The sequence below is a fragment of the Chlorocebus sabaeus genome, chromosome 25 (genome assembly GCF_047675955.1).
Source record: "Chlorocebus sabaeus isolate Y175 chromosome 25, mChlSab1.0.hap1, whole genome shotgun sequence".
NCBI classification, from domain to species: Eukaryota; Metazoa; Chordata; class Mammalia; order Primates; family Cercopithecidae; genus Chlorocebus; species Chlorocebus sabaeus.
The window spans coordinates 23376666-23390895 of record NC_132928.1 but is presented as its reverse complement, the minus strand read 5'-3'; the positions used below and the strand labels follow the sequence as shown (position 1 = coordinate 23390895).

The 14230-nt window shown below is 49.6% G+C and overlaps 1 protein-coding gene across 4 annotated transcripts; it reads right to left on the bottom strand.

Annotated features, from left to right (window-relative positions):
• Positions 1-3324: 3324 nt before the first annotated feature.
• AVPR1B (arginine vasopressin receptor 1B) lies at positions 3325-13944 on the bottom strand. Of its 4 annotated transcripts, none has more exons than XR_496451.3 (3): positions 11975-13722; positions 5562-6900; positions 3325-3951 (listed from the first exon to the last, which is right to left on the bottom strand). XR_496451.3 is itself a non-coding variant. In XM_037985637.2 (3 exons), the coding sequence occupies exons 1-3, from the start codon at positions 13769-13771 to the stop codon at positions 6566-6568; spliced, it is 1053 nt and encodes a 350-aa protein (XP_037841565.1). In that variant the 5' UTR covers positions 13772-13944; the 3' UTR covers positions 3325-6565. The 4 variants fall into 4 exon arrangements, 3 of the variants coding, with proteins under 3 accessions (XP_037841565.1, XP_007986886.1, XP_037841564.1); XM_037985637.2 differs by adding an exon at positions 13733-13944 and having other exon boundaries at positions 3325-6900; positions 11975-12653; XM_007988695.3 differs by having other exon boundaries at positions 3325-5671; positions 6522-6900.
• Positions 13945-14230: the final 286 nt, after the last annotated feature.

Sequence of the window (14230 nt, the reverse complement as noted above, 5' to 3'; positions counted from 1 at the left end):
TATCCTAGCCCTAGAAAACCACAGAGAATTAAAATGCTTTAAAATTGATAACATGAGTAACCAGTGACTAGAGGAGTATTTTTCTCCAACAGCTAATTAAGACATGAAGTAAAAAGAAATGTTGCTCATAATAGCTAAACAAACATGCCCCCAGAATTGAAACCCTAGGTTTACTCCTAGTCAAATTCAAACCCAAGACCAGTGGCATTCAGGGCTCAGACATCTGAGATTTATGAACTGTGCTGCATTTGCTGGCTGTGGACGACCTTTTCAGCCCTGGCCCTGAGAGCGGCAGGCAGGCTTTCCTCCTCCTGAGTTACTCTTCACCAAGCTGATGTAAGGGGATGATTCTGGTTTGGGTTTCTGGGGTTGGAAAATGTTGCTGGTTTATTTGTCCCTTCACCTTTTCGTTACCATTGTCATTCCTCTCTTTACAAAGCTTTTCTTAATGGGACACAACAGAGTCTACTGATTAGACAGGTAGAATGAGGAATAAATACCAAAAATAATAACAGCAACATTGTCCCATCAAGAAGTGAAACTCTACTTCTTATTGATTTCCTCTATTTATTATTTATCTATTTATTTACTTTCAGAGACAGGATCTCTGTCACTCAAACTGGAGTGCAGGAGTATGATCATGACTCAGTGTAACCTCAAATTCCTGGGCTCAAATAATCCTCCTACCAAAGCGTCTCAAGTAGCTGGGACTACAGGTGCATGCCATGATGCCTAGTTAGTTTTAAAAATTGTTTTGTAAAGAGGGTCTCACTATGTTGCCCAGGCTGCTCTTGAACTCCTGACCTCAAGCGATCCTCCTACCTCAGCCTCCCAAAGCACTGGGATTACAGGCATGAGCCACTGCACCCTACCTGATCTCTTAAAAAAAGGAAAAAAAAAATGCCAGGCGCAGTGGCTCACCCCGTAATTCCAGTACTCTGGGAGGCCAAGGTGGTTGGATCTTTTCAGGTCAGGAGTTCGAGACCAGCCTGGTCAACATGATGAAACCCTGCCTCTACTAAAAATACAAATATTAACTGGTTGTGGTGGTGTATGCCTATAATCCCAGCTACTCGGGAGACTGAGGCAGGAGAATAGCTTAAACCGGAAGGTGGAGGTTGCAGTGAGCCGAGACGTGCCATTGTACTTTAGCCTGGGTGACAGAGCAAGACTCCGTTTCAAAAAAAAAAAAAAAAAAAAATTCAAAAGTGTACTGAAGAGATATAGACAATTTACAATGCACCCAAGAGACACTGCAGGAACACTGCTGAGACAGTTCCCACCAGGAGAGGGGATGAGAGTAAACAGACTGCCTGCTTTCTGCAGAATTCTGGGACAGGCCTTGGGTGTTGAGAGAGAGATCAACAAAAAAGAAGATTGGGTGGGGTCAAGGCATCTATGACCTAACTGTGGGGACAGGAAAGAGCCAGAGAACATGTACAAAACAACATGTAACAAACAATGAATACAGAGCAATGAAACAAGAGCCTATCAGTATTTTCACAGATCCAGGGAATAGGATGCTAGAATCAGGCAGTCTTAATCAGAGAAAACATCCCAGAAAGAGGTGATTTCTGATCTCAGTTTACAAAAAAAGGGTGAAAAATCAACCGATGGGAAAAAAGCAGAAGGTAAAGGAACAGATCTGACCTGCTGCAGGCTCTCAATAAATGCCTGAGGGGCAGCCCTGAGTGGCACTGTCTGGAGAACTGTCTGTGTCTGGGCTCAGAGGCTGCTGTGATACTCTGGCACAGGGAGGTGACGTCAGGGGGACCAGAGACCAGAGGCTGTAGAAAGATTATAGACCATCTGATTAAGCTCTATAATAAACTCTGCTTCAGAAATATGACATTCGATAGTGAATATATCATGGAGGTTAATATTAGAACCCATCCTGATTGCTTATAAAGTGAAGGCATTCTTGGAGAGTGCTGTTTAACAGTAGATTTAAACATGTGACTCTACCAAGAGCTTAGAACTTCAGTAGTGCACATGACTGCTCAGATGCCCTCATAAGTACAGAGGAAGGCTGATGTCACCTCCTGAGGAGTTTGAGCCAATAAGCTAATGATTAGGGCCAGCTAACAAACTGAACTAATCCTCAAAGTCATTGCAAGCCACCTAGAAATAAAATGGCCTTTGGTTTGTCATATTTCCATGAGCTTCAAGGGTGAGCTATCTAAATCGGTACAAATAGTCGCCTGTATGAGTAACCACCCTTTGAGGAGCATAGCTTCCAGTTCAATGAAGTCACATTCTCCCACGTTATATGTCACTGGTACCTCCCAGGAACAATTATACTGTTTCACACTGGGTTTCTCCAAGAACGTGGACTGGACAAAGATTTTTCCAAAATTATCTGATAGTAAGACACAGAAAAACTGATTTGCTATTGGCAACCACTAGATGGTGAATTACATGCCAACAATGACCTAGGAATATAGACCACAGTAGACCATAATAAATGTGACCTGTCTTCAATGAATTCTTATTCCAAAGGAGCAAGCATCCAAATGCATACCATGGGAACTGCAGCAAAATTCCATGAGCATCTTATTAGCCACCAAGACCTACTAGGGGGAGGAGGTATTTTATGCTCAACATCAGTGGGTTTCTTTGCTTCTGGAATTGGGACAGATTGCTGGGCTCCGAGGCACTCTCAAGGAGGCCTCCTAACCCATGCCTCCAGATTCTAAACCAGAATCCGTAAAGTAACTATAGCTCATGTGGCTTTTTGAGGTCCTACTAGGGCCCTGAAACACTGACTAATATGTCTTGCTGCTTTTTGGGCAGGAATTCCTATACTCATTTCCTCACCTTGCAATAGAAACCTCTTGTTCTTTGCCTTGCCAAATCTCCGTGGGTTTAGAGAGAACTAAGTGTATGTCCTGTTATCTCAGGAGAACCGGGTCAAGTGAGGGACCAAGACTCTTTGGAACTTGAGGACTCACAAGCTAAGAGGCTGGGTGACTTTCCTGGCCTTCCCTGTGAGTCATTACTGCTTCATATTCTCCAGGAGAGTTAAAGAATGTGCACTGGATCTCAGCAATATCTGGCTAGAGAAAGGGCCTTATCCTGATTCTTAGGCAGGAGCTGCCAAGTCAAGCCCAGCCCAGGCGAGGCCCACTTTTGGCTCCACACTGCCACCTTGTGGTCCCATGGCAAATTCGAAGACACTCTGCTTTTCCCACTTAAACTGGATGCAGGGTGGTCCCTTCCCCCAACCACCTCACCCCTTCACTCAAGACAAACACACTTTAATTTTATCTTGCACATCCCATTATCATCGTCCCTAGAAAACTAAAGATGCACAGGAATTTCCTGGATATTAAATCTTTTTATTGGTGAATTTCAACCTGGGTTTCTGACCCAGGAATAAACTGCTACAGCCTGGGCTGAATCTATAGCCCTGTAGTAGATAAAAGACCTATTTACATAGAAAACACAGACACATTATCTGGGAAAGTACTGGCCTGTACCAAACCGTGTAAGAAACGATTCTGAGAAATCCCCGTAGTCAACCGATGAACCCCTCCTGCCCTCCTCTCTGTCCCGTCTGCCCCTCATGTCCTGCTTGTACATAGGTTTTAAGGGACTAAAGTACTGCCATTCACAGTCACAGGATGGCATAAACATTTTACACAAGTGCCCAGGCAGAGATGGCATTGTTCAGTTTCTCCTGGGGTTAGCTGTCAGAAATGGGATTCACCCCGGAGAGCGCAGAGCCTCCTTCTTGCTTCCACAGGGCCCCTCCTCCTTGAACCCTATCCAAGGCTCTTCCTCTGGCCCAGACTGGCCAGGTGAGCTTCCTATAGGTCCTGCAGAACTTTCACTCATAGATCCAGTGAGATCCACCATTTCCTTCGGGAGCTTCCTGGAATGGTTTCCCGAGGCCCTCAGGCAGTGCGCGGTCGCTCCCCACTGGCCAGATCACAGGACAGAACCAGCTTTCTGGAAAAGATCAACTGTAGCCTTTCCATGGGAGGAACAAGCAGGGCTCCAAAGCCACCACCCCACATAAATTCTTCTTGTGCAATGCAAAACAGAAAATACCATAGTAGTAAGAGGGGATCTATAGAAGGCAAAGGGTAGGCAAGAAAAATGATTTAGCCTCGATCCCAGGTCTGTCTCCTCTTTTCCTCTCTGAACTGTAGACTCTCCTGGGTCAGGACCCTGGAGGTTATCTACCAGACACAATCTGGAGCCAGGCCGTTATTCCCCTCTCTAACATCTGTTGAGTGTTCTATCTCTAATCTAATCTTACAAATCCCTCCTAACAAAGTGGGCATTGCTATTTCTATTTAATAAGTGAAGAAAGCATTGCTCGGGGAGATTGGACAACTTGCTTAAGTTGATACAGATAGAAAAGGGGTGAGATCAAGATGCAAACCCAGGTCTTTGGGGCACACAGCTGGTGTTCTTTCTACCTCCCAGTCATCATGAAGAACAAAGATTTACCAACTCTAGGTGTTAGGGTCAGAAACTGTGGTCTAAAGATGGGCCAAGGGGGTGGGGAGGCTGCTTATGTAAGCAGGGAAGGGAGCAGATTCAACAGCTCTGGCTGGCATGGAAGGCTTCTAAGCCCACTTCACCAGGGCAGATAGACAGGGAAGAAGTATTGGATGTCAGGGGCTGATATGGGCAACAGAACTCAGTGAGGGGGAGACTGTGGGTCCTCCCATATGCCTGAGCCTTGGTCCCATTAGGGTCTCACTCTCCAGTTCTCTAGCACTGAAGGACTGGGATGCTTTGCTCACTCACAACATTCAGCAAGGCTCTTTTCTTTTTAGAAAGCCTCAGGAGGCTTCTTAGAGCTGAGTGGCCTCTTAAAGAAGTATATCCGCAAAGCCACAGTCATTCCTCAAAGCTTCCCTGGGAGTCAAGGGTAGAGACCGAAAGTGTTCCCTAGAGCCTCCCTCAGGAGCTTTTAATTAGATTAGTAATTCCTTACATTAGTATAGAGCTCATGACTTTACAAACGACTTTTATATCCACAGTCCTATTTGATTCCCAGAACCAAGCTAGCAAGGACTGGCCAGCATTTTGTTGATGTGTGTCATTGCTGGTGGCAGAACCAGGATGCAGCTCCCTCCCCTGACGTTTCAGTTGATGTCTTTTCCACTTCCAATTGAAGGCTCTCTCTTCAATTGGAATCAGAGTTGGGGGGGAAGCTACCCCATGATAAAAGTCCCCTGGAGTCCAGAAAGTCTACCTTGACTCTCCCTTGGCCTACAGCCTCTCCCGGCCTTGGAGGAGGACTCAGCATCCCAGATGAGGACAAAAGTGGACAGTGTGACCATGGGGGGGACCCACCATCACCAGAATTGAGTCAAAGAGTATATCAATGTCATTGTCATCAAAATCCAACAACTCTTCTAGACCCTGTTGCTTACAATATCCTTTGTGTTTCTCTGTAACACCATTTTCAGGATTACAGAATCATGGAAGGTTGGAGCTTAGAGATCGTCTCACCTGTTATACAGGTGAGGAGACTGAGTCCTGGAAATGTATAGTGACTCACCCAAGGTCACAGATACTGAAGGCAGAACTAAAATTCAAACCTGGGCTCCTAACTGGATCACAGCATCCATATGATTCATGGCGGAAGCTCTGAAGAGCCTGGAGGGTGTCCAGAGCCACGACGATGTCACCGTTTCTCAAAGGAGGTCCCCTGTGAGAAAGGAGGGGGAAGGAGCAGGCTGGACTCCCTGGGGGGCGGGTTGGGGAAAGGAGGGAGGGCAACAAGTCCCTGCTGCCCTCGAGGCTTATTCCTGCTGTTAATTTTATGATGACCATTTTCATCTTCTGCTTCCCTCCCTCTTTCCTCCCACCCACCCTCACAGTGGACCAGACCACAGAGAATAGACAACACTTTCCCCTGTCATCCACGCTGTCATAGGGGGTGGCATGGGGAGAAGAGGAACTGGCATTTGCAGAGATTCTGCTAGGTACCAGGTACTGTACTGAATCCTGCATCTCCATGAGACCACCTCCCCTCAACAGATAGCTGGGCACAACAGGGTAAGCCCTACATACCCATTCACTTTTCTTCATGAAACCATTTTCTCTCTACAAAAAAAAAAAAAAAAAAAAAAAAAAACCCAAGATCCAAATACAGTCCTCCTCCCAGTTTTTCACTTCTCCCCTCTCCTGGTTAGGCTGAGAAGTGCCAGTCAGGTTAGAATGGAGACAGGTAGCCAGGGCACAAGGCCATCCTCTGGGTTCCTGCCCCCCGTGGATCCCTAGATGGCACCATCCTAGGCCTGCCTAGATCTGGGACACCATGTGTGCATGAACACCCTGTGAATATGGCAGGACCAGGGAGACTGGCAGTTTGATTCTCCCCGACTGCCAGCGTCTGAGATTGGGAGCTCATGAGGCAGCCTTCACTCACGGGGCAGCTGTGACACCAAGATAGGGGGCCCACTCTGGCCTTTTCACCCTGCTTCAGACAGGGCTCCTCTAACTCCAACCCTCACCCTCCCAGCTCTCATGACCAGTGCCCGAGGTTGGCAGAGAACCTCCACTAGTCCTGGGGGCAGTGCCAGACCCCAGCGAGTCTTTCCTAAAAGATGATGGTCTCCTCGGTGGCTTCCCCATCCACCGGCTCCAAGTCCCTTGGTGATTCTTCAGGTCTGGGCCTCCCGCTGAGGGTTAGGCTGAGGCTAAGGCTGAGGGTGGCCGGGCAGCTGGAGTGGGTCAGCAGCGTGGTGTGGCGGCTCGAAAGGCTGCCATCAGAGAGCCGCCGGCACATCCTGGGCTGGCGACCCCCACAGCAGGCAAGGTGACGCAGGGGCCGCGGTAGCAGGTGGCTGTTGAAGCCCATGTAGATCCAGGGGTTGCAGCAGCTGTTGAGGCTTCCCAGAAGCATGGAGATGGTGAAAGCCACATTGGTGGAATCTACCAAGAGAGAAGCATGAGAAGCCTCAGAATGGCAGCTCGAAGGGACCCGGGAGAGCGTCCAGGCCCCACAGATGAGGAACAGATGAGGAAACTGAGTCCTAGAGAAGAGAAGGGAGTCACTCAGGGTCCTATAATTAGAGAGACACATAGCTGAGACTTGAACCTGGGACTCCTGGCTCCAGAGTCTTACCATGCTGATTTTGTTTGTTCGTTTTTGTTGTGTAACTGCAGGGTGAAGGTAGGAGCTGAGGTTTGCTTCAAGTTTAATTGAGAAGAAGGAATGTTGTCAGGGATAGGATCAGCCCAGATAGGAGAAACCAACTTTTTTACAAAACTTAGACCTTGAGTCCCCTAATGGATGTAGACCTAGAATGAGACAACTTCTGTAAAACAGGCAGGGAAAATAACCAAGCTCAGGCCTCATCCATCTCCATCCCCACTTACATCATAGATCATGGATTCACATGGCCTCCTGGACTCTGTCCCCTTCCATTCCTCAGGGGCAGGCCCACTCATTCTATATTCAGTCATTGAGTGTGTGGGCATCGACTCTGCCTGGCCCAATGCTGGGGATCTGATGGGGCAGTCAATGGAGCATGAATGCCCTATAGACACCTATGTCATCATTGCTGCCTGCAGCTGAGGGGGCAGCTTCTACGTACTGGGCCTCCAAGCATCCCTCTCCAGACCAGAACTTGTTCTGTGTTCTTAGATTGTGCCTAGGAAATGCACCTTTCTGTAGGGAAAAACTAATTTCTGTCTTGGGCAGTCAAAATGTGAGGATGCCAAGGCTATAAGATTCCTTCCAGACAAAACGTTCTTTCTAAAGACTAAATGAAACCCTCATGGCAACAGGAAAGCTGCTGGGATGAGCTCTGGCCTCCTGCTAGATCTGTCATGGTTATAGCCATGGCATAGGTGGCATACTGAGTCACCTTACTCTTCAGTGGAGGTTGTAGAATCAGTGAAAGCAGTTTCAGAACTGGAAGGAACCTTAGAAGTAAGCTTTCTAGTTTTTATAGCACAGTTAATAACAGCTGCAACTCGAAGTCTTTCAGCTCCAAGGTAGAGATCCTATACTCCACCAGAGCTTCAACCAGCACAATAAAAGGCAAAGCTCAAGTGCCTACTCTGCAAGGCACTGTGAAAGCTTCAGATACACTGACTCCTTGTGCACATGTCCCAGGGACATGCTCATGGGTGTGGCAACTCATGGCTCAAGAGAAGGGAAGACATAGGCCGAGAACATTTGATAGAGGGCATGAGTCATACAGGTGGGAAGCTGAAGGTACCTGGGCCTGGATGGACTGGTTCAGGGAACAGAAGTGAAGGTAGAGTGGGAAGCACCTGGAAGTGGAGGAGGGATGATATGGTTTGGATGTTGGCCAGGTGCAGTGATTCATGCCTGTAATCCCAACACTTTGGGAGGTCAAGGTGGGTGGATCACCTGAGGTCAGGAGCTCAAGACCAGCCTGACCAACATGGTGAAATCCCGCCTCTACTAAAAATACAGAAAATTAGCCAGGCGTGGTGATGCGCACCTGTAGCCCCAGCTATTTGGGAGGCTGAGGCGGGAGAATTGCTTGAACCTGGGAGGTAGATTGCAGTGAGCTGAGATCATGCCATTGCACTCCAGCCTGGGTGATAAGAGCAAGACTCCATCTCAAGAAAAAGAGAGAGAGAGAGAGAGAGAGAGAGAGAGAGAGAGAGAGAGAGAGTTTGGATGTTTGTGCCCTCCAAACCTCATATTGAAATGTAATCCCCGGTGTTGGACGTGGGTCTGATGGGAGGTGATTGGATCACAGGGGTGGATCCCTCATAGATGGCTTAACGCCATTCGCTTGGTAATGAGTTCTCGCTCAGTTAGTTCACATGAGATCTGGTTGTTTGAAAGAATCTGGGACCTCTCTCTTCTCTCTCTTGTCCTCTCTTGCCATGTGATATGCTGGCTTCCCCCTTCACCTTCTGCCATGATTGAAAGTTTCCTGAGGCCCTCACTAGAAGCAGACGCTGGCACTATGCTTCTTTTTTATTTTCTTTTTGAGATAGGGTCTCGCTCTGACTGGAGTGCAGTGTGTGATTATGGCTCCTGTGCTCAAGCAATCCTTCTACCTCAGCCTCCTCAGTAGATCGGACCACAGGGGTGAACCAGTGTGCCACCATGCCTGGCTAATTTTTTTGTATTGAGTAGAGATGAGGTTTCACTGTTTCCCAGGCTGCTTTTGAACTCCTGGAATCAATTGATCCCCCTGCCTTAGCCTTGCACAGTGCTGGGATTACAGGCATGAGCCACCACACCCAGCCTGGCACCATGCTATTTGTACAGCCTGCAGAACTGTAAGCCAAAATAAACCTCTTTTCTTTATAAATTTCTCAGTTTCAGGTATTCCTTCATAGCAGTGCAAATGGACTAATACAAGGGACAAGCCTCAAAAACAAACTCAGTCTTCCTTCCGTTTTGCCTGAGTTCTGCCCTGCTCCCTAGTTAATGTGTAACTACAAATTGCGGAAGATTTGGGAAGTGGCTTTGGCTGAGGGGACAGTATTCATCCTGTCTGCTCCATCAATGTGCCTTTAGTGTCCAAGATTAAGCCAGGGACAAAGGGGTTCCACAGTTTCCTTCATTTAGGAGTGCCTGTTTGGTTTGGCTCACCTGAGCCAGGCCTTGGTAGGGGCTAGAGATGTGCCACAGAGGCAGTGCTGCAGAGGAGGTGCCAGAGGCAGTGGCGGTTGTACTTCCCAGCCCTTGAGGGTAGATACATCACACCCAGTCCTGGCCTTCGTTGCCTCTTGCCAGAAACTCAACTGATGGTCGGGGACAGGGGCAGGGACAAGGAAACAGGCAGGCTCTGACCAAAGACTTGGGGCCAGGGGGCCTGGAGGCCAGCATACGATGGAGGGGAACTTTGTGTACTAGAAAGCAAGTTTAAAGTAATGAATTTCTGCCCCAAGGGCTTTCATTTTTCTGGGAGCACATTGTCTGTAAGATAACTCTTTGGGATAACCCACTGTCCCATGCATTCTTTGCCCAAATAAGTCCTTGGTAAGTGGCAAATCACTGTACTCAAGTGAGGGCTGAGGTGTTGAGGGACAGGTTGGTGATGATGGTGGACACCATGGGCAAGCAGGAAAGTCTGCACTGGCTAAGTGGCAGGAGCACCATCTTCTCCTCAATAAAGAGGCAGATGACCATCTCACCCCGGTGCCACTGGCTAAGCCAATGTTGGGAGTAAAGCCATGACCTGGATAAAGCTTGGCCCATAAAGACCTCAATTCAAGCCCGAGCTCTGTCTCTCACTAGCAGTGGCATTTTGGACCAGTTATTTTACCTCTATGAGTCTCAAGTGACTCAAATGTAAAATACAGAAGGCCACTCCTCAGTAGCATGAGGGCTGAACGTGCCTGTACCTAGGAAACCCTCCTTCCTTCTATTCTGTGCTTGGCTAGAGCAGGGAGGTCCCCACAGTTGGTTAGAATTAATATGCTCATTGCTTAAAGGATAATCTGCAAATAGTCTCTTGCCCAGACAATGTCAAAAGGGTGATTAAGAAGGGATATTGTATTAAGAAGGAAGTTTGGTATTACTTTTGCACTTCTCTTGCATGGTTGTGTTAAATTCATGAATGGCTCTCCTCTATTTCATCTCTCCTCTATTTCATCTCTCCTCTATTTCTCCTCTCCTCTATTTCATCTCTCAGAAAAATGATGAGAGCCAGGCCTCCCATGTGCCGGCTGGAGCACAGTCCTCTTAGAGGTTCCCATTTTGCTTTTCACACAGAAGAAAGGTCGCCCTCCTTTTAGAACCACTTTTAAAATCAGAGTTATTAATGAGGTTGAGGAAAAAGACAAGGAGACAGAAGACTTGGGCTTTATTCTTCACTTTGTCACTCCCTAGCTGTGAGACCTGGGGCAAGTCATGGTTCTGAGGCAGGAAAACAGCAGAGGGAATTAGAGGTTGGATAAAAAGCAGAATGAGTAGGAGCAGAAGCAGGATAAAGAGGAGGGTGAGCAAGAGGCAAGATAAAAAGCAGAGGTTGAGCCAAAATAAAAGCTATATGAAGTGAGTCAAGAGCCCCTTGGTTGGCTAGATCCAGACCAACCCAGTAAGGGGCAGCTCCTCAGAGATGGGCATGTGTGTTAGAGAGAAAAAGTATCCCTAAAATGACCCCATATAAGAATCAGCTCGTTAAAGCTCATGCATAGGTACTGCGTAGAATACATGCACTTAAAATTGAGATGAAGGCCACGTGCAAGTGCACAAGGGCCAAAGTAACTAAGCAACCCACCTATCAAAAGGCAGATGCTGGCTAAAGATTAAGCAGCTCAGGGAAGAGAAAAAAAAGAACATATAAAAAGGCCCAAAGTACACCAAACTGATGCCGATCTCATTTCACAGAGGTCAGCCCGCTCTCCCCTCTCCGAGAGTGTTACTGTGCTTAATAAACTTTTGCTACTTTGCTATTTGTGTGTTTCACATCCAATTCTTTGTTTGTGGCACCAAGAATCCGGGACTTCACCACATCAGCTGGTAACATTTCCTCTCTGAGCCTCTGTTTCCTTATTAGTAACATGAAGAGGTTGAACTGGAAATTTCAGGGTTTTCATGTGCCAACTCTAATTAACTGGAAGTGTCTGTTGAGAAGGAGCTCAAAGGCATGTCCAGGTGCAGGAGGGAAAAGGCTGAGAGAGCAAGTTCATGGGCCACAAATTGCTATCATTCTATGATTTTAAAGCCCATCCAGCAAATTGGTAGTTGGTGGCCAAATGTGCTAATGGCCATATTTCACTAGTACCACACAGCATTTTAAAATGGTTAGTTACCAAAATGTTTAAAGCTGGAAATTTCACATAAAAGATACTGACATGGCATTGGCAGGCTGGATGAGTATTGACATGGCATTGGTAGGGTAGTCATAACTGCCCCTTTTCACTTGGAGGAGGCACCATCTTTCTTCATTGCCCCACTAGTTTGTCACCTGCCTGGCCCTGGGAGGCACTGTAACCCTGACCTAATCCCCATCCTCTCTTCCTGTCTCTCCCACCTCACTGCCCCCACACAGACCCCACTTGCCTTCATCAGGGGCATTCTCGTCCCACACGGACCACATCTGGACACTGAAGAAGGGAGCCCAGCAGGCGATGTAGGCCAGCACGATGACAAAGGTCATCTTCACAGTTCGGATCTTGGCCCGTGAGATGGTGTTGATGCTGCTGACCCGAGATGGCAGCCCCTGAGTGGTGGCAGCTGAGGCGGAAGGTGAGGGCCTGTCCCAAGTCCTCCAGCCCCCTCCTCCCACCCGCCAGGCCTGTGTCTTGACTTTTAAGTTTTTACAGATCTCATGGCAGATAAGGCTGTAGCAGGCTGTGAGCATGGTCACCGGCAGGACGAAGATAGCCAGGGTGGTCCAGGTGAGGTAGGCCCGTGGTCCCCAAGGGAAGCGGAAGTCTGCCCAGCAGTCCAGCACCCCTGAGCCCTGGATCACCTCCCGCAGGGAAAAAATGAAGACTTGAGGAAGGCTGAGGATGGCGGCCAGCAGCCAGGGAGCAGCGATGAGCAGGTAAGTGGACTGGCCAGGCTGCTGGAGGCTGCGCAGGGGGTGACAGACAGCCAGGTAGCGGTCCAGCGTCATGGCCAGCAGCATGTAGGTGGAGGCGAACATGCTGAGCACCTGCAGGTACTTGACGGCCCTGCACAGGAGGTCGGGGCCCTGGAAACGGTAGGTGATGTCCCACAGCAGCTGGGGCAGCACCTGGAAGAGCGCCACAGCCAGGTCTGTCAGGGCTAGGTGCAGCACGAACAGGTGCATGCGGGAGCGCTTGTGGCCCAGCTGGCCCAGGGTCAGCAGCACAGCCAGGTTGCCCCCAGTGGCCAGCACCAGGACAGTGGCCAGGACTCCGATCTCCACCTTGGCCAACTCCTCATCCCGGCCCAACCAGGGTGTTGTGGCATTGGGGGCAGAGAGGGTGCCCCAGGGAGTGGGGTTGGCATCCCACAGAGGCCCAGAATCCATGAGCAAGGTATGCTGGGAGGGGAGGATGGAGGGAGGATGGAGGGAGGATGTGGATGCAAGTGGAGAGGTTTGATGGATAAAATGGAGTGGCAAACGAAAGGCTGAAGGCGGAGAGAAAGGAGAAGCGTGAGAATGACAGGGAAAAGGCTTGCAAATAGTTGGAAATCGTTCAGAGGACAGGGATAGAGAGGAGGAGGGAGGATGAAATATGGAAGGAGACAATGTGACTGCGATCGCTGATCCCAGTGAGGAGAGGGGACCCAGGAGAGAGAGAAGGAGGGGTCAGGAAGACAGGGAATCAGGACGGGAAGAATGGGGGAGGCTGTGCAGAGTGAGGCTTCTGGAAGGGAAAGAAGGCTGGGGAGGGGCTACCACTCTCCAATCCACCTCAAATTCACTTTCTCCAAACTTTTCTGGAAGCCAAGAGCGGAAGCCCTTCAGCCTGCTTGGAGGCGCGGTCCGGGGCTGTCGGTGTCGCGCTCAGGGCTGGAAGCCCCAGCCAAGCCCGCTGGCTCTGCCTGGTGAGCAGCGGCGGGAGCGCAGCGGCGCGGCTCGGTGGGGTTTTATGGGCTCCCAGGCCGAGCCCGGCGGCCTGCGGCTCGCCAGTTGGCTCCAGCAGAGGAGGGCGGAGTGAAGCTCGCAGGCAACCACTCGGCTGGAGGGCCAAGAGGCCGGCTGCTGGAGGGAGGGGGGCCAGAGTGGGTAGCGGACGAGGGACAGAGAGCGAGACAAGCAGGCGACGCAAGCCAGCACCCAGCAGCCGGCAGGATCCACCGACCCGCAGGCAGGCAGGCAGATAAGCTCCTCTGCGCACTTACCCTGGAACTCTCCGGCTGTCTCTCCACAGGTGGAGTCATCCCTGTGGGTTGGTGAGAGGCGGTCACTCCTCCCACCCACGCGGGGGCACTTCGGCTGGCGGCTTTGTTGGCGCGCCCCCTGCCAGCCGGCTAGCCGGTGCAGGATCCACAATCTTCAAGGGTGGCCAGGTTGGCTAGGCGGCATGCCTGATTGGCAGTCACCTGGGAGTGACGTCTGATCGCAGACCCTGTTGAGGGACTGCGAGGCATAGGGAGAGTAAGAAAAAGTGAGGATATTTGTGGACGTAGGGGGTGGAAGGAGCTAGACCTGAGAACCCTGGTGCGCTTGACCGACGGGGACAGCGGGAGAAATTCCTGGTATTTGCGTCCCCAAGAGACTTCTGGCTTATGTGCTTTTCCTGCGTTAGGTGCTTCCAAGATCCTAAACGCAGTTAACCACCCTGCGAGGTAGAAAACAGGCCCAGAGAAGTTCAAGAACTTGCTCTAAGAAGATTACTG

Excerpts from the sequence above, each read along its gene's own strand:
- AVPR1B (XM_037985636.2), bottom strand. The coding sequence starts at position 12,914 with ATGGATTCTGGGCCTCTGTGGGATGCCAACCCCACTCCCTGGGGCACC. Across the intron at positions 6,901-11,974 it reads CGAGAATGCCCCTGATGAAG|ATTCCACCAATGTGGCTTTC; the intron begins GCAAGTGGGGTC and ends CTCTCTTGGTAG.